This window comes from Xiphophorus hellerii, chromosome 1 (assembly GCF_003331165.1).
Source record: "Xiphophorus hellerii strain 12219 chromosome 1, Xiphophorus_hellerii-4.1, whole genome shotgun sequence".
In the NCBI taxonomy this organism is placed as follows: domain Eukaryota; kingdom Metazoa; phylum Chordata; class Actinopteri; order Cyprinodontiformes; family Poeciliidae; genus Xiphophorus; species Xiphophorus hellerii.
This window is the reverse complement of record NC_045672.1, coordinates 25,753,991-25,773,345: the sequence shown is the minus strand read 5'-3', so window position 1 is coordinate 25,773,345 and position 19,355 is coordinate 25,753,991. Positions and strand designations below refer to the sequence as shown.

At 37.4% G+C, this 19,355-nt stretch overlaps 2 protein-coding genes across 3 annotated transcripts; one reads left to right on the top strand and one right to left on the bottom strand.

Moving 5' to 3' along the window:
- Positions 1-1,647: 1,647 nt before the first annotated feature.
- snpha (syntaphilin a) lies at positions 1,648-10,269 on the top strand. Of its 2 annotated transcripts, none has more exons than XM_032548055.1 (5): positions 1,648-1,958; positions 4,762-4,882; positions 5,211-5,342; positions 5,429-5,578; positions 5,958-10,269. In XM_032548055.1, the coding sequence occupies exons 2-5, from the start codon at positions 4,839-4,841 to the stop codon at positions 7,162-7,164; spliced, it is 1,533 nt and encodes a 510-aa protein (XP_032403946.1). In that variant the 5' UTR covers positions 1,648-1,958; positions 4,762-4,838; the 3' UTR covers positions 7,165-10,269. The 2 variants fall into 2 exon arrangements, with proteins under 2 accessions (XP_032403946.1, XP_032404031.1); XM_032548140.1 differs by lacking the exon at positions 1,648-1,958 and adding an exon at positions 3,190-3,704 and having other exon boundaries at positions 3,998-4,882.
- Positions 10,270-11,645: 1,376 nt separating this feature from the next.
- Positions 11,646-19,121, bottom strand: fkbp1aa (FKBP prolyl isomerase 1Aa). Its single transcript, XM_032547938.1, has 5 exons — positions 18,971-19,121; positions 18,818-18,865; positions 18,298-18,410; positions 14,987-15,162; positions 11,646-12,724 (listed from the first exon to the last, which is right to left on the bottom strand). The coding sequence occupies exons 1-4, from the start codon at positions 19,005-19,007 to the stop codon at positions 15,031-15,033; spliced, it is 330 nt and encodes a 109-aa protein (XP_032403829.1). The 5' UTR covers positions 19,008-19,121; the 3' UTR covers positions 11,646-12,724; positions 14,987-15,030.
- Positions 19,122-19,355: the final 234 nt, after the last annotated feature.

The following is a 19,355-nucleotide window of genomic DNA, read 5'->3' as shown; positions in this document are numbered from 1 at the left end:
GTTTGGAGTAGATGCCGTTTGATCACAGCAAGCTCATTTCAGCTGTCTGAAACTCATGTTGGCCTGTTTCTGTGAGAGAAAATATTTATTTTTTATCGTTCTTTGTATGTTGTAACTTATTTCAGCTGCTGGTTTTTTACGTTCCCACCTGTTCGGTTCATGTCTTGTTCAGCGTGTCGAATGCCACCTGCAGCTCCATCCCAGGTGTGATTCACTTAACCTGAGAGAGAAAACCAAGGTGAAAACTTACAATATAAAAAATTTAAAATAATTCTCACACTTGTGAAGTTTGATGACTCGGTTACAATAACAGGTTTGTTGTTTAATTTAAACATTTTGTCCGTGCCAACAAAGTTTTAATTTTCTGTAAGCTGAAATGATCAAAGTTAGGAGAAATAAGGGCTTGGAATATTTACTCTTTACACACTGAATCTAAAAAATAGCTTTAGTTTTTGAAATGAGCAACGTAAAGCATATATTTTCACAATGTTCTACTTTTTTTTAGATGTAAATGCCTTAAAATTACAACGAAGGAAGGAAGCAAAATGAGCCAAAATCAGATAGAGTGCAGAGGAACTAATTTTTTCAGAAACCTGACATTTTGGTATTCTAATTTTCTGAGACACCAAATTAATAGATTATTTATTTTCCACTTTTAGCCGTAGCAAGTGGTTCACATGATTACGCATGATTTACGTCAGAAATCAAATTAAAGTAGAAAAAACATGGAAGAACGTGCAATTTTAGGCTAAACACATAATTAACTGTAATGTAATCAGTTCACAAGCAGGAACTTAAATTGTCTGAGATGACAAGTTGATTTACCGATGGTTTTCTCCCCATCACAAGCGAAACTTTATTCCATCCTTTAAATGCAGCCCGTTCATCTCGTGATCTCAAGAAAACAAAGTTTGTTTTCTCAAGATTAACTTGACTCAAAAATTTAATTTGAGAAAAAAAAATGGGGAAAAGCATATATGTGGAAAACAAGAAATGAACTCGATATCTTGAGAAAAACATTGGAGACATTAATACTTTATCTAGAAAATACAGGAAATTAAGTGATTATATCAAGAAAAACTATTTGAAAGCTAAGTTGTCTCAAGAAAACCATTGAAAAATTAACTTGAGATAACGAGTTAATAATGAAAATTAACTCGTTATCTCCAGAAAACGTAAAATTAAGTCATTATCTTGAGAAATCAAGAAAAAATTTGTGGGTAATATGAAATTAACTCATTATCTCTAGATAACCAGTGGTGAATTAACTCCTCATTTTGAGAAAACCATCAGGAATTTAAGTCGTTATCGAGAGAAAATGGTTAAATTGTTATTAACCATCGTTAAGGAGTTATAAGGAGTTAATAATGGAAATTAAGTCGCTATCTTTAGAAACCCAGTGGGAATTTAACTCCTTATCTTGAGAAATGTATCAGGGATTTGAGTTGTTATTGCGAGAAAGTGGTTAGTTAATTAATTTCTAAAAAACATTGTTATTAAGAGTCATTAAGGAGTTAATAATAATGAAAATTAAGTTGCTATTTCTAGAAAACCATCGAGAGAAAAATGTGAAGCACGTCCACTCTCGGCTGCCGTAGACTGTGTGTAATTAATCTGTGTGTTTCACTCAATTAAATAAGCGATAAAACTATATTATTCTACTTTTTGAGCTCCCTCCTAATGTCTTTGTAGGCTGAGTGTTTTATCGGGTCTGTGTTGTGAGCAGCTGCTCCGCGTGTCTTGCGGGATGTTGCGGGATGAGTCCCTCCTGTCACTTTAAGAAGCAGCAATGCAGCAGCGGCTCTCGGCTCATTTCGTCTCGGTGCTTCATGGCTGCAGGATGGACTCTCATCAGCACCGCCAGCACCTCTTCTTCCTGCTGCCGCCGGGGACCATGAAGTCGGGCCGGAACCGAGGCAAATCTGCGGTGCCGAACCGGTTCTGTTCCACCAGCACAGGTAGAACCCGTCCGCTTCCGAGCTCCACCTTAACATCCATTGTATATAGGACACTGCTGAGTCTGGGTTCGTTTCTATTTACCAAGATGGAAAGTAAATTGTGGCGGCTTGAATCTCTGTTGTGCGGAGACTTTTGTTTTGTTTCTTATCGTTTTAATTGCTGTAAAATTATTTTCTGCGTGTGACAAACGAGAGGGATTCGCTGCTGACATTTTAATCGCTGCATCATTTGAAACTGAAGCGGTCTGGTTTCATCCTCCTCCACACTTACGTAAGGTGATTGCGTATTTCTCACCAGCTCTTTGCCACTTGTTGCGCAGAGCAGCGCAGAGCCTCGTCCTAGAAAAGGAGGATGCAGGACGGGGAGGAGAAGCAGGCTCCCCTCCTCCAAACCGGCTATTCATCAGGTTTCTGAAACTCTGCTGAGATCCGGCAAGTTCTGAGGAAAAATGGCGACATTTTGTGCTCGTTTCAGATAAATATTTCCCTTTAAGTTCATTGTTTACACGCTGATATGCTTAGTTTTACATAAATGTACGATATTTCTGGCTTGTTTTGAGTTATTCACAATAAAATAAATGTTTTTATAGAAGTAGCAGACGTGAAGTTATGCCTCGTTTGCAGTTAAGGGAGAAATCCAAACCACTTTGTCCCTGAAAAAAAAGTAAACATCTTAAAGTTAATAACTTTTGTCTGACATAAGCATTTCCAATAATGTTTAATGGAGAAATTTTCTGCCGAATCATTTTAATCCAGAACATTTGAGGGTTTCTGAGCCTGAAAGGACACCATGCCAGGCCAGGGGGAATTAAACCTGAACTAGGTCACTGAAAAACCTGCAGTTTAATTTATTTATTGAGCCATCCGGAGGTGAACCGGCTTTGTGTCGTCGTCCTGCTGGACAACCAAACTGTTCTTGAGTTTAAGGTAAAAAAAAAGACAGATTTCCATTCTTTGTTTCATTAATCTCAGCAAATCCTGTCGGTATGATGTTCTTTTACTGAAAAGCAGAATGTAATAAAACAACCATACCACACATTCAGGTCTAAGAGAAATTTACAGTGTGAAGTTAACCTGGAAAACAACTACACTGCAAAAACACATAATCTTACCAAGTATTTTTGTCAAGTTCTGAGTGCAAATATCTTACTACGGTAGAAACAAGAAAAGAGAAAATTGCTTTCAGCAAAATATAGGAGCTTGTTCTAAGTCAATAATTCCTTAATATTAATGAAAAAGTACTAGTTCCATTTATAAGACATTTTCCCATGTTATAAGTGAAATAATCTGCCAGTAGAAGTACTGTAGTAATTAAAAGTTCTTTGTCTTAAGAGCAAGTGATGGGAATAACTGCGACTACTTTAAAACAAAGATGCATTTTAATGCATGGATGAAACTATAACAGAGTTGAAAAAATGCACTACCAGCCCAAAATTCATTAAAATAGTCTTTCACACTTCTGAGTTAATAATTAGGACAATGATATGTTGTTTGCAACTTATATTGCTAATTTAATGCATATGTCCATGAAAGTTTGTTTCAATTATTGAGAAAGGAGAAGATTTTATTCTTCCTGCCCTCTTTTTACTCATATAGTAAGTATTGGGGGGAAAAGTGTTTGCGAATTAATGATGAAATTTGTTAAATGAAGTTAAACTTTTTATTTAGGTCTGGACAATAATTCAATAACAATATATATACCCATGATTAATATCAACAGATGATATATCTGGTAGGATATATCTGGTAGGATATCTGGTAGGATATAAATGAAATACTAGAATTTCATTTATATTTTAAAATTGTTTTTGTTCTGTTTAAAACCATCAGACAAAAAAAAATAAAAATACAATTTCTGCAATTTAAAAAAATGTAACTGTACACAGCAGAATACACCGTTTATTGCAAACTGAAAACACCTGACGCCGCAGAAACAACAGTATTGCAATTCACCTAGAAGATATGAAGAGACAAAATAAAGAAACTACTGATACAGCTCTCTCTTCCTTTAACTCAATGAAACTAACAGCTGTGTAAAGTATATAGAAAATTCACTGAACTCTGATCCAGAACCGCACAGCATTCTGGGAAATGAAGGCAGAGAAAAGACATTAACTGCTCAACCTCCCAAAGCCAGATAAGTTAAAGGGACCAACCAACTCACTCATTATTTGGTTACCTAGCAACGACCCTTTGGAGTAACTGAGGCAGCAGCAGTTCAAGGTTCCGCCATTTTGCCTCATAACTGCTTTAAAAAAAAACAACAGTGTGGAGAGAAAGCTGTGGTTCAACAGGAAAGGTCACCTCAGACATTTAAAATAAAAAATATTCAATAATTGATACTGGATATGAAACACCCTTTATGTTTTCAGCCATATTGTTCAGCCCTAATTTTATTACATAACTCAAATCCTAATCCAAGAGAAGGTTAGCAGTAGCGGTGACCCATCAGTTTGTAGCAGTAACGATAAAAAGCAAGTAAATGTCTCTGCCAACCTCCAGTAGTCAGACTGTCGTGTTGTTCTCCTGTCTGTGTTCGTTGAATCATGTTTATTTTCAGCTCTGTCGCAGAAGGACGGCACAGGCTGTGAACTCACTGGTCCTCTTTGTGTCCTCGCAGAAAGAAGGCTTTATTTCCTGCTAATATCTTTCATAAGGGGTCAGACTGCTGTCACTGGGTTACAGTGAATATTTACACAGAGCAGATCATTTAGGGCAGAACTCGTCCTCTTTTGGGATTCATCTGGCTGGATTTGAGCCTGTTTCTGATTATGTAATGTACTTATTTTGCTGCCTGCTGCAGTCATTACAGACTGGCTGTGAGGGCTCCCAGCTGTTAGCAACAGCAGAGACGACCTCGGATTTGCTTTTTCACGCCAAATGTCTCTCACTCCGAGTCGGAAGTCGTCCTCCATTCAGCGCAGGTAATTTTCTAAGTTTCAAGTCTTACTCAGCTGTAGCTTTAAAGGAAACACATGCAACATTTTTAACTTTACATGGTTTTATACTTTCACTTGGGTTTCAACTGCTACTAAAAACAACTCAAACACTTGACAAAAAAGAAAAGAAAACACGCAGCCATTTTTTGGCAATAAATTAATGTTTTCTATGTCAGGAAAATGAGCCATTTCAAAAACCTCCCGACTGTTAATGCTGCGTTCCAGTTACTTGTTCAGTTTGTAGTTGCAGGCAATCCATGTAACACTGATTTCACCTATGAGGCTTTGGAGTAAAGTCTATTTTCCCCTTAAGGCGCTCAGTTGGAACGAGTGGCGGCAGCAGGGGATGTTCCCATAGCGACATGTCCAGTACTTACACCTATCCCGCCCGGATGAGGGGTTCTGATGGTAACCCCACAGCCCGGACCAATCCCAGCACGCCCAGGTGGGGTTACTGTTCAACCGCATGAGCAGAACAAAGGTTTCCGGTTGGTGAGTTAATGAGGTGTTCACCTGTTTGTGTCGATTCAGGCGCCAGACGAAGCACACGGCCTGCATCAACAACCATGGGATCAAAGTCCCGGCGCCGGAGCAGTACCTGACCCCGCTGCAGCAGAAGGAGGTCTGCATCCGACACCTGAGGGCCCGGCTGAGGGAGAACGTGGAGCGACTGCAGCACAGGTCCACCAACAAACCAACCAATCATCCATCCATTCATCCATCCAACCAACAAACCAACCATCCAACCAACAAACCAACCAGTCATCCAACCTTCAATCTACTAATCCATCCTTCTTTACTTCCATCAGTCCATTAATACATCCATCCACCCGTCTGTCCAACCAACTGCCCATCGATAATCCCACCCATCCATCCGTTTACTAGTCCATCCAGACATCCATCCATTAATCAAGCTATTTTTCCATTTTCTGTACATTCTATCCATCCATCTATTTACCATCCAATTACTCATCCATCTGCTCACCTACTCTAATCAAACCATCCATCCATTTTTCATTCATCCATCCACTGTAATAATCCTTCTCTTATTATTTTCCAGGGATTATGAAATAGAAGAGTTGAGGACCCAACTGAACAAGATGCAAGAAGACTGGATAAAGGAGGAGTGCCACCGCCTGGAGACCCAGTTAGCTCTGAAGGAGGCCCGTAAGGAGATCCAGCACCTGCATGAAATGGTGGAGACGGTCAAATCCAACATCGGCGTCCATGATCAAGACCCTCATGACAATAAACCATACTCAGGGCCGCAGGCAGTTCGGCCTGGAGGAAAGTCCAGGTCCTGTGGTTGTTCCCCCGCCAGCACCTTGACCCGTGGTACCACCTTCACCCGCCGGAGCACCGAGGCTCTGCAACTGGACCGCAACGCTCCAGAACCGAGCGGGGCGCCTCGCTCCGCGGGACAAACCCACCTGCTGCTGGAGGCGGCGCTCCTGTCCGAGCAGCTGCCGCACCAGGCCCACCACCTCCGGCCCGGACCGGCCGTCTCCCGCTCGGCCACCTGTGAGCGTCTGTGCAGCGGCGGCGCCGTGCTGCCCATGTCCCACTCCTGCCACTCCCTCAGCAGCAGCTGCAGGTGCGGCGGACACGCCTACCTCCCGCATCATCACCTGTTCCTTCACTTACCTCAAGAAGAGCCGCCGCTTTCAGCAGCAGCACCAGCCGCTGTCCCAGTCCCGGTCCTGGAGAAGAAACCGGAGGTCCGGTCTCAGGGCTGCAGCCCCACCATGACCTGGTTGAGCGAGGAGAGCAGCGCTGAACAGCTGAGCGTCATTTCCATAGGGAAACCAGAACTCACCCCTTCGGATCCACGGTCCGCGTCAACGTCTTTACCTCTGCTGTCTCCTCCAGGTCTCCCTCCCACTGCTGCTGACAAACCCGAGGACGTCAGAAAGGTGCTGGCAGGGCCCCACACCTGCCAGCCCAAGCCAGTAGAGCCACTTCCTGTTAGACAGGAAGCTACTGTACTGGAGTTTGACGAGGATGAAGCAGAGGGAAGTGAGGACAGGCGTTCCCCTGAGTTGTCGCACTGGAGCCGCTACTTCCTGGTAGACCTTCTGGCTCTGGCGATGCCGGTGGTTCCCACCATGGCGTGGCTGTGCCGGGGGGCGCCGCAGGAAGTCGTGCCTGCCTACCACATCGGCTCCCTGCTGAGAGGCTGCTGTGCTGTGGCCCTCCACTCGCTTCGGCGGCAGGGCGCAGGCCGGGGCAGGCCGACCGCCGACATGAACGGGACGACTTCAGTCTGACTCTTCAAGCCCACTTTTAGATTAATGGGGATCTATTATGCCAAATCCACATTTTTACGCTTCCATTTGGGTCTCAACTGCTTCTAAGAACAACCCAAGCAATTAAGAAAAAAGAACATCCAGCTGCTTGACAATAAGGACTACGTTCATATTGCAGCCCGAAGTGACCCAGCTCAGATTTTTTGTCAAATTGGATTTTTTTCACAGTTCACACTTCCAAATAAATGCGACCTGTATGTGATCTCCAGCGTGAACTGCAAACGACCAGAAAGTCTCTCACATGCGCAGTAGAGGGCGCAATAACGGCACACATAGAGAGCGGGCTCGGTGTTTTGCCGACCGCCATAAAGAAGAAGAAGCGCTCAGTGTTGGCGGAAACAAACATGGATGCTAACGGTGGAGCACAGCTTACGATTTTGAAGTAGTTGTCCGACCGGAAGCAGCATATTAACAACATAATCCTCATTATCGTCGTTATGGTTGCTGTTTTTCTTCCCGCTTGGGCGTATCTGGACGCAAAATGGTGACGTTGGTCGCGTATCAATGACGTTCTAGTCGATTGTTTGCGACCTGGAGGTTAAGGTGACATTAAAAAAAATCTGTTGTTCAGGCTGCCATGAAAATATCAGATACAGGTCGCATTACATAAAAAATAAATAAAAATAGGAATTGGGTCACTCCGGGCTGCAGTGTGAATGCAGCCTAAGTTAACACTTTTAGCGTTTAGAAAACCCTTTCAAAAACCTTCCGTTGCTTAGCAACTCCAGCCCGTTACCTAGCAACCCAGTCAAAGTTCCAGCACATGGCTACTGGAAAAGACAAGTGTTTTGTTACTGACTTACCAGAAAAGATGTTTGTATCATGTTTGGAGACGGTTGTATAATGTCTGTTTGCAGCCATTTTCAAGTGCGAGTGTAAACATTGAGTTGGGGGCGTGGCCAGCAGCAGCTTGTTTGGATTTAAAGTGACAGGAGGCCCTAAAACTGAATAATTATGTGCAAAAATGTAATGAACATTTTTTGTATTGTCCATAGATCTATACTAACATGTTAAAGGAAGCATAATAGGTCATCTTTAACACCACCAGTCTAACCATCTACAGATCAACTCAGACTTTTAAATCCCAGTTCATGTTGGATTCCTCCTCCTTTAGGAATTTTAATAATCAAATAATTGCGCTTGTAATTCTGTCAGCCGGTTAGTGACTTAGAAAAACAAGAATTAGCAGAAATTGTTTAATTTCTCATATATCCCCTCTGCTTTTGCAATATTAGAGTATTATTGAAAAGTTTAATCAGTTTTTCAGTTCAAAAAGGGAATCTCATCACACAGAATTACATTTTTAGGAGGGTTTTTTTTTTTTCAGGTGATGTTTATTATTTTACGGCTTACAGCAAATGAAAACCCAAAATTCAGTTTCTCAATATTACATTTGGGATTTATGTTATGACCCACACCAGAGGTCTGCACCATTAACAAATGAAAACCCATTTTGCCCTCAGTCCTGCTAAATAAAGCTTTAGAGCCTTAAATATTAACGTTTTGAAAAAAGACAACTTCAATTTTTTTTTATAAATACTTATAATAGGAGACTTGTTGTACGTTTTAAAGAAGCACAATTTTATTTCTAGTTTTAGATTTTAAAACAAATTAAAATGCGACAATCTTTGCAAAACGATGAATAGATGTAAAGAATATAAACAGCTGCTTTAGTGTCATTCTGTTGTGCAAGTTCAATACAATTATTCTACAGAAAATCTGGAAAAACTACTAAAACATGCATTTGTTATTATATTTGATCATTTTTAGCTAAAGTATCAAAGAGCCACTTGTGTCTCCGCAGAGAATCATCAACACCGTTCACAGTGAGGAAAAGTCACAAAGATTAATTGCAAAAGGAGCCGTTCAGAGTTTTGTATCCATGCATATTATTAGAAAGTTCAGTGGAAGAAAAACATGAACAAGTATAATCTTAAATCTAGCTTGAAAACCTTTTTTTGCTTGTTTTTGTCGGATTTGATTATATTTGTTTTAGTTAATTCTTCATTCTGTTGATCACTTTCTTTATGGAGATGCTGAGTCCAGTTTCCAGCAGGATTTTGTACCTGTCCACTCTGCTAAAGGTACATTTCTGTATATATATATAAAAAAAACATTCTCTATTGTTTATATTTAATATTCAAAATCTTATTAGAAACTGAATCTTTTATTTCCGTTTTCTCCAAATTATAGTCATCAAAACAAACAATACATTCCTAAAATATATAATTTTGCTTAAGTGAGTTTTAAACTGATATAAACTTTTCAAGGATATTGTGATTTATAGATAGCTGTAAGTTTAACACACTGCATGTAAAGCACAGATTGTTTCGGACCCTGCATTGCTTTTGGTGACCAACTTTCAGGGCAAAGATGTATAGTTTATACAATAAAAACAAATCTGAAGTTAAATACTTCTCTTTTTGTATCAAGAAGATTTTAAAATAGCTTCAAGGAAATGTTATCAGTGTTTGAGTGCAACAAAAATCAGGAATTCATCTTAGTTTTATAAAGTTAAATCTAATGTTTTAAAGCATTTTTACACCTGTTTGCTGCAGGTTTCTTGCTATATATGCTTGCTACAGAAGGTGCATGAAGGCCATTGTAGATAAAAAGGAGTAAATTTCCACCAAAAAACTCAGAAATTCTGAGATTAATAGTAATTTTCTGGAAAAAAGCTTCGAAATTAAAATTTTCCTTTTTTTAAAAAAAAAGGACATTTCTGAATTTCATGGTCAAAAATCTAAAAACTTTGTGTTTTCATTATCTGTAAGCCATAATCATCAAAATTACAATGAAAAAGGCTTAAATATTTCACTGTGTAATGAATCTATGGGTTCCACTTTTTGAAATGAGTCAAAAAGGATTAAACTTTTTCACAATATTCTAATATTTTGCGATGAACCTTTATAAAGGTTTAACACTCTGTCATCAATGTACAATAATTCAGTCCAGGTTTGACCAGTCTATTGCAGCTCTTACGCTTCTCTCAACAGCTATAAAAATCTTTCAAAATGCTCTTTCTGTGTTTAAAAACGTAGAATAAAGTATTTTATGAACCTTAAACTGTGTTATAAATAATTTATTTTCTAGAGATGAAGAATAAAATGAAGTCTGGAGTTTTAAAACGGTGAAACAGCGTCTTACCAAATGCAATAAGATAGGGGGCGCACTTTCCCCGAGAGCCAGGATATAAAGCCACAAGAAACAGGTAACTTTTTGTTTCCTGAAGTTGCCTGCATTGTCAATGTTTAGCTCTTTTGAGTTCCTGAAACTGAAATCAAACTTTTGTCAAACTATTTATTATATCTAGTAAAGGTATTTTTAAGAGATTCGACCAAACACACAATAACTTCACACTTGAAGAAAATGCTACATTTTCTGAATATTGTAACAAATATTTTCCATGACTACCATGTCATCACCCACCTAATACGCCAGGCATATGGAGCTAAATTGGCACCATAAAGTTTGTTAAATATTTTTTAAACTGAAAAAAAAGTTTTGAAACTAAAAAAAAAGTTCTGAGACTTAAATAAAATTAAACATTGAAGTTAAAATAATTTTTAAACTGAGAAAAAAAATGTAAAGAAAAAAAATTACAACTGGAAAAAAAAATTGGAACTCCATAAATAATTTTGAAACTGGAAAAAAAAAAGTTTTGAAATCGTAGATTTTTGAAAGTTAAAAGAAAATAACTCCTTTCTAGATTCATCCCCCCCCTCCATTTTAGTTTTTATTTTCTTTTTAGCTTTCTGGCCCCAATTTAGTTCCATACAAAATCTATCCAACTGACCACATATTTACCATGTAGAGTTACTTGAAATATTTTGTTATACAAATAAATATAGAGCCACATAATCCATTGCAATTGTTATTGCAAATTCTGTAGTAATAATTGAGATTTTATATGTGCAGCTCTAATTGGGAAAGTACATTTTTCTGCTTTAAGATTTAAAACCGGATCTGTCAAATCTTGTATGTTGTGTCGACACCATTTCAGCCTTTTAAGAGCAAAGTAGCCTAATAAACTGGACTTTTTAATAAAATCACCCAAAATCTTAAAAAGAGAGAGAGAGAAGAAACCACGAGTGTTCATAAAAAAAAAAAAAACTTTGAATAGTGCAAGAAAATATTGCTCCTTAAGAGTAAAATACTTCAGAGTTAAAATCTTTAAAAAGTCGTTTACATATTACAAATCTCACAAAAGAGCTGTCCTTTTTAGGCAATTATTCAATGCTATATATATTTGTAATTAAGAGATATGCAGAAAACAAATATTCTATCTTTACCAGTTTCTATATTTTTTGATAATCACAAAGAAGGAAATGTTGAAAATTGTTTCTGTTCCTACAAGAAATCAAAGCAACAAAAACTTTAAGGTGAGATTTAGTAGCAGCATGAAAGTTTCAGTGTTCAGGAAAGTGCAATCCATGAGACGGTTTGAGCAGTCTGAGAACATTTTATTGCAAAATATGGTTTGTTTATGGTTCACTTAATATTGCAGTCGTCCAACTTTTGTATCCAAAGCAAAACAAAAAATTCAATATTCACAAATGTGCTTCAACACTGCTGCCCATAAGGTTGGAATACATTTTTATTTATCTGTTTTTGTGTAAATATGTGATTTATGATTATTTTTCAAAATGTTGATCAAACTCTTAGAAATGCACCAGAATGATATTAATAATAAAAAGTAAATTGTCTAAAAAAACTAAAATGTTTCCGTCTTTATGGGCATCGGCGTGTATTTGAGATTTAAAATGGCACATTAATCACCCTGTTTCCTTTTGGTAAATAAGAAGCTTGTTTCCTTTATTTCATGTTTGTTTTTACTGTGCTGTAACACCATTAAATAACATTTCATAAATGAGGAAAAGCAAAGCAGTGTGATAAAACTGTGCACAAGAAAGCATTCCTTTGGGTAAAATGTCTCCTTAAGATCCTCGGAAAAAGCAACAGAAGCAGGCCTAACCGTTTTTTTATTATTGTAAACATTACACAAATTTAGTCACTTTGAAAATTATGCAAAAAAAAAAAATCACATCTGCTAAGACCTGCAGGTTATTAATGAAAACAATCTGACTTCTTTTTATTGTTTTTTTTTTTTCCTATTAAACCCACATTGGAAACGTTCTGAACTTCTAATTTTTCCCCACTAGTCATGATTCTTAAAACCTTATTATAGTCACGTCTGTTCATCACCGGCTATCCAAACAACGCAAGAACCACAGGAATGATGACACTTACCTGAAACATGGTCCTGATGGCAAATATAGCCAAAAAGGTCAAAATTAAGCCAAAGGTTAAACAAAACGTCTAAATATATACCAGTAACAGAGCAAAATACATGGGATGGGCTGACCTATGACTTAAAGTCTAACTTAGACAGTAAAAATGAATCAAGTTTTAAAGCAAGTGAGATTATTCTGCATGAATCTGAAATGGCAACGGACAAGTGATGCAGGTCCTATGCAGGAATCATCGTTATTCCCTCCATGTTCCCAGGACAGGAGTCAACCTGCGACAGGAAAAACACGATACGGTTCAGGAGGAGAGGCACCAAAGCTCAATAAGATATCATCTCAAACTCTGAGGGGAATGAAAAGTTAAATGGGATCCAAAATAATGAGACGATTCCACATTAGAACCACCAGAGGGGGTAAATCTGAGCTCCATTCAGAGAAGCATCGACTTTCTTTTAAAAACAACATGCATTCGTCACCGAAACTGTCCTGCCTGAGATGCCAATGTGTTGTGTCTTTATTCATTTAATTTAAAACACCAATCAAAACAAATTAACTTTACGACTGCTTTGGTTCACTGCAAAACTACAACATCTTGCCAAGTATTTTTGGTCTAATTTCTAGTGCAAAAATCTTAGTAAACTTGAAATAAGAGAAAACTAACTCACAAGTAACTTTTTAGCAATAGAGAGTTTTCTAAAGTAAATAATTCCTTAATATTGATGAAAAAATATCACATCCACAAGCAGTTTAAGACATTTTTTACATTAAATTAATTCATCTGCCAGTACAATTAGTACTTTTTCACCAATTTTAAGGAATTACTTACTTAAAACAAGCTTCTTTATCTTACTGAAAAGCCACTTTTAAGTTAATTTGTCTTATTTAAAGTAAACTAGGATATTTACACTAGAAACTCAACCAAAAATACTTGGTAAGATTTTGTAGTGTTACATTCACATTATATTCACCTTCAGAGATGGACATGCTAGCAGCCGGCTAGTTAGTTCATGTCTGCACAATGCACACCACCATACCGTGGTTTTTTGGTATTTTGCTTTCTTTATTCTTTTTGTATGTCATAATAAAAAAAAGTATACTATTTAAAGAGAATAAAAATAAATAAATTAACAGCATTTTGCAAGACTATTTTCGGAAGAAAAAAATAAAATTATAATAATAAAAAAATAAAGTAGATGTATGTTCCCTTATACAATAATGAACCGTAATAAATGTGTGTTTCCCATAAATACATAGTACAGTCTGTTTAATCTTATAAAAGATGTAATTATTATAAAAAATATATATAATAAAAAAAAAGGGGGTTTTATTCATTTATCTTTTTTTTTGTCCGTGATGAGTCCACGACGCATTGACGGACGCTACTAGCTAACAGTCAGGTGAGTCCAATACACAATTTTTTAGTTATCACTTAACTAAATTATGACAATTATATCACTGTCTAGGAAAACAGGTGATCTCGTAACAAGTAATATTTTAATTAGTGTGAATAAATGTGTTACATTTTGTTGATGTACAGTTTAAGAATAATCTGGAAGCATTTCTTCAGTGCATGAGCTAATGAACCAAAAGTACAGATCGTGCTTCCGGAACATATCGGCAGTTACAGCCCCCGATGATGTCACATAGCAACCACCCTCTGCCTTAGCAACAAGAATTCTGATTTTGATTTTCGTTGCATTCAAAGTCTGCATTTTTAATATTTTCTTTATAACAGCTGAAAATACGGTCGGGCGATATGGCTTCAAAATAAGAGCTCTGATTTTTTTTCATGTCAGATCCAGTTTTCATAAATTTTTTTCTCCTGGATTTCTTTAAAATTACAGGAAATATTTTCAAAAAGTGGTTTTCATTTGTTTTGCGAGTTGTATGATTAGGATTGGCTACAAGATTTTTTCTGTGTGGAAATGGTATGGTTGTAATTTAAGCAGAAAAAAAGTCTTAAAATTACGAGGAAAAGTCGTTTTAACAGGACAAAAGCTTGGAGTTAACGGGACCCAACATGAACAGTTCAGTTTGCATGATTGCTTCAAAAAAATCCTCCTCAATAATTTGATGCGGATATGATAAAAAGTATTTTAATAAGTGTTAAGTCCAAAGTGTAACTTTGGAAGGTGATCAACATTGCTCAATTAATGCATTATTTTTTGTTTTATAAATATTATGACTTTATTCTCATGATTTAAAAAATGTTGCCTGCCCCTAACACTCAGTTGTAGAGTTGACCTGAATTCAAAGTCCAAATAAACAGAAACTGTACAGCAGGCTTGTCAAACAAGATGGCCGCCATGTGTGTGCTGACACTCTAAACTTTGGAAATCTACGGAGCGCATTGGTGAAAAATATTCTGATTTTCCAAAGTTGAGAATCAGTTGAATTAGAATTTTGTGAATAGAACATATGCAAAATTATTTTTTTAAAGATCTACACACCTCCAGGTCATTTAAAGCTACACACTGGATGTATCACTGTAATCTAAATATAATTTCTGAAATAATTAGTTATTTCCAACTCACCCTAACCATCTGAGTGGAAATAAACAAAGCTGAGTGCACAAGTTTCAAGCTTCCAGCCCGAGCAGCTCCACGTCGAAGGTCAGAGTGGCATTTGGTGGGATGACCCCTGGGTGACCTTTGCTGCCATAGGCAAAGTCTGGCGAGCAGATAAGCTTCGCCCGCTGGCCTACGCTCATCTGTGGACAAAATGGACACAGATCGAAAAACTTCATGCCGAGTCTAAAACAGACCAATATATACATCTGAACCAAACTGTTAATTATGATGCAGCCATTTCCCCAGAAAGCCAGAAGAATGGCTGAAATGTAAACAAGTTACTGAATAAAACGCTGCAGTTCTGAATCCAAAAATAGATTTTAGGTTTTCCGTCTCATTTGTGGTGTTTATTTTTTCACAATCATGTATAAAACTGTGTAAAGGTAAAGGTAAAGAACGACTGCTGTACATAAATGCAATCTCTTTCTTTTGAACAATTAATTGTAATCAATTAATTAATGAAATAATTGTCAACTAATTTCAAAACTGATTAACTGGAGTATAGACTCTAAAAAAGGAAAGTTGCTGAAAGAACACCACACTTAAGCTAAAATTGTGCAAAAAATACACAATTTTACATTTAAGAATAAAAACTTTATCTGTAAATATGCTCTACCCAAAACTCCAACCAGAAAAGTTGTAAAAATAAATTCCTTTCCAGTACCTTTTGCCATCCAATTATTAATTGGTTAATCCAAAAAATATTCAACAATCAGTGCAGCAGAAAAGGCCAAGCTTTTCACATGTTGATTTTTTGCATCCTTTGCAAAAAATTATTAACCGTTCACTAAGAGAACGCTGTTATTGCATTTTTAGGCAATTAAATTGTTATTTTCTTACTTCATAAAGGACTTTAATTATTCAATCACATATTAGCATATGTGTAATGCTTAAAAAAGGCTTACATAAAAAATCTGCATCTTGTCACTTAATCATCAGAATAATCGATAATTAAATCATTGTTAATTGCATCTCTGCAATCTTTCCTGACAACATTTTCTTCTTCTTTCACTTAAATGTGTACATTTAATGCTTTTAATTTCTGAAACAGATGAAAGTTTCCATGGCACATCGTTCAAATCACAGCCTTTCATTCGTGTCGCTCTGCTCTCTGCTTCCTACTGCACAGCATTGACTCATCGAAAGTCGCAAGAGCAAAATGTTCCTGCGTCTCCAAGCAGACTGAAGAAAAAAAAGCTAATTTCTCCGTTTGGTGCTAAAAACTCCTGACAGTTACACACACACACTTTTTAATCACACAGATCTCAAACTGAAGACCCGGGCGCCGAATCTGGCCCACCATCGCTTTTAATGTGACCCATAAACACCAGAGGGACACGCAAATAGAACCTTAAAGATACCAGTTGTGTGATTTAATATTATTTAGTTGATAAAATCAAAGCTGTTTTTGACCAGTCCCTCCACTTTTTCGTGATTCCATGATTGTGGAAATTTATGCAAGTTTGTTGCAAATTTTCTGCAAGAATTTTCAAGAACATTGAACATCACCAGATTATAGTCTATGATAGAGGTGAAGAACGACAAGTCAAAGTTACAGTGTAAATATTACAGAATTTCTTGCAAATACTTCTAAATTAGCTCCACAAAATCAGTAATTTTGATTGCAAAAAGTCACACAAACAATCAAAATCCTGGAGGGACTGATCAATGTGAATTGTTCAATATTATTTGACCATAAGTATTTTTCTACCATTTTATTTTAACAGTTTATTGATGGGTTTTATCAAAACATTCTGACCCAACCGGCCCTTTGAGAACATTCATAATCTTGACATGAATCAAAATTATTTTGATAAAATTCAAAATGAGTTTGAAATCCCTGATATAGATGATATTAGGACTGAGCAACAACTCAGTAGCGATATATATTGCAATAGACACATGATTAATATCGTTAGAGTCTTTAATAATTTCACTGAAATCTGATCCAGAACCGCACAGCATGCTGGGGAATGTAGGCAGATGAAGCAAGAGTACACAGCTACAGAATATGGATGAAATACCATTTCTTTCCTGTCATATCTTTAACCAGGGTGTTTTATGCTTATTTCCATAGACATGTATAATTATTTTCAGAAAATCAAGTTGGAAAATAGCACACTCACACCTAAAGACAATTTAGAGGGACCAATTATCTTACTAGTCATGTTTTTGGCTGTGGGAGGAAACTCAGTGAAAACCCACACATGCAGAGGAAAAACATTAAATGAACGTCTTGTTACAGAGCATTCCAGCTACCAACTAAAAACCACTGTGCAGCCCATTATAGAGATTAATGTTAATAAAAATGTGTAAACTCCATGTATTGTTTAATGCAATAATTTCATATTCATTAAAAACAGTTTTGCACTTTACTCTATTTTACAGTGTCTTACGGGCTCAAACGGCAAAACACGGTACAAAAACCAACTAAAAAACACAAACAAAGAAATTTAATTAAATGCAACAGAAAACGGCTGTTAATGAAGAGGAAATGCTACAAATGGAAAAAACAGCAGCAAGCCTGGAAAGTCGCTCCACAAAAACACAAGTGCTCCAGACTAATAGGGGTAGTCTGAAGTAAATATATCACCTTCATAAATAAATACATAAATATGCTACTACAATGTAATTTTAGAGGTTGTGTTTTTTTAACTTATTGTTTATTAGAAAAGCCATGCATAGTGTACAAAACAAATGAAGGCGGTACATTTGACAATATACTGTCTTCAGAAGCGAGTAAATTTTGTAAGTAAGAGGGAAAAAAAACATTTTAAAAAAATTCAAAACAGCAAACTTAAGAAACTGTCTGCCTGTTTGAAAAAGACATGAACTTTTTTTCTTCTGGGTATCCTGTTAAATAATGTCATCCCGTCTTTACTGATTGTCTGGTTACATATGATTTGGTGATCGACTCCCCCTGGTGGCCTGGAAGACTTACGTTATGTACCGTTTTACACTTATGTTTATTTCCTATTCAGGGCATTTATTATTTTGTCTCCATTTCCGTGTTGCTGCATTTTTCGTTAGCAGCGTGTTTCTGTTTGTCTCATTCATTTCGCCGATTGTACCTGTCGGCCACCGTACCGTTTAGAAACTTTAGACACATATGAAATATGACAGATTATGACCTCTAATCAAACCAAAACAAGTTTGATTAGAGGTCTCTTATTGCCTCTTATTGTAATTAAAGTATACAAACCGATTAAACGTCCTGAAAGTGTACCGATTATGATCATTACAGATTTTATCAGCTGTTCTGGAGGGTTTCTCACCTGAGCTACTCCCTCTTCCCATCCTCGGATTACCTCCTGATGTCCAATCTTGAACTTAAAAGGCTTCCCTCTGGACCTCGAGGAGTCGAAAACTTTCCCATCGTCCAGGGTTCCTGGACAGAAACAGACCCGGTGACCAGTTTGTAGTTTTTACTCATCCTCAGCCGTCAAGAAGTCACCGTTAGCTAGCGCTAGCTGGCTAACCTCAAAGCTTGCACCCTTTAGCTAACGGTTCAACTAAATAACCCTCCAAAGACAAAGCATCTCCTTTTATAAAAATTGGAATCTGATGGAAGGTTAGAGAGTAAAAACGTGTTTTAACCCAAACGTAGCTTATTTTGGCTGCAGGAAATATGTTAGCTTCCATGCTAACTGAGATAGCCAGCGGCTAGGTCCAAGAACGTTTCGACTTGTTCGGACCTTTTTACGAACTTTGAAACCCTTAAGGACTTAATACACGAAGTTAACCTAAAACATGAAACACGCTGCGTCTCAATCTGTGAGCATTTTTCCCACTCACCGACATAGTGCACCACGACGCGCTGTCCCTTCTTCGGGAATGTCCGTCCTAAAAATAAAAAACAATAAATAAAGGTGGGGAAGGTGGGGTTCCCTTCTGAACTGTACAGCCCAAATGAATGAAACAGCGAACTAAAACAAGTATTATCCTCACCGTCTCCGGGAGTTATCGTCTCAATTTGTACCCCCATTTTCGCGTTACTGTATCCTTTCAGTCGACCACCGCTGAGGACTGGGAGCGGAAGGAGGAGGCGTTGCGGGGTGGGAACGGATAGGAGCGGAATGCACCAAGTGCTGATGATAGCTGGACTATCAATATACCTACAGGGCTGGTCCGAGTCTTTCTGGGGCCCGAAGCAGCTTTTAATAACCCCTCTACTAACGTGCTTTATCATTCCTAAGTTACTCTATGTGTGTAACGTACCGAATATCATAAGCATAATTTGAAATTAGCTTACATCAGAACATAACTAAACATTTGAGGGTTTTAGCTACGCAATATTTAAACCATGTGCTTATTTAACATCATAAAAATATGT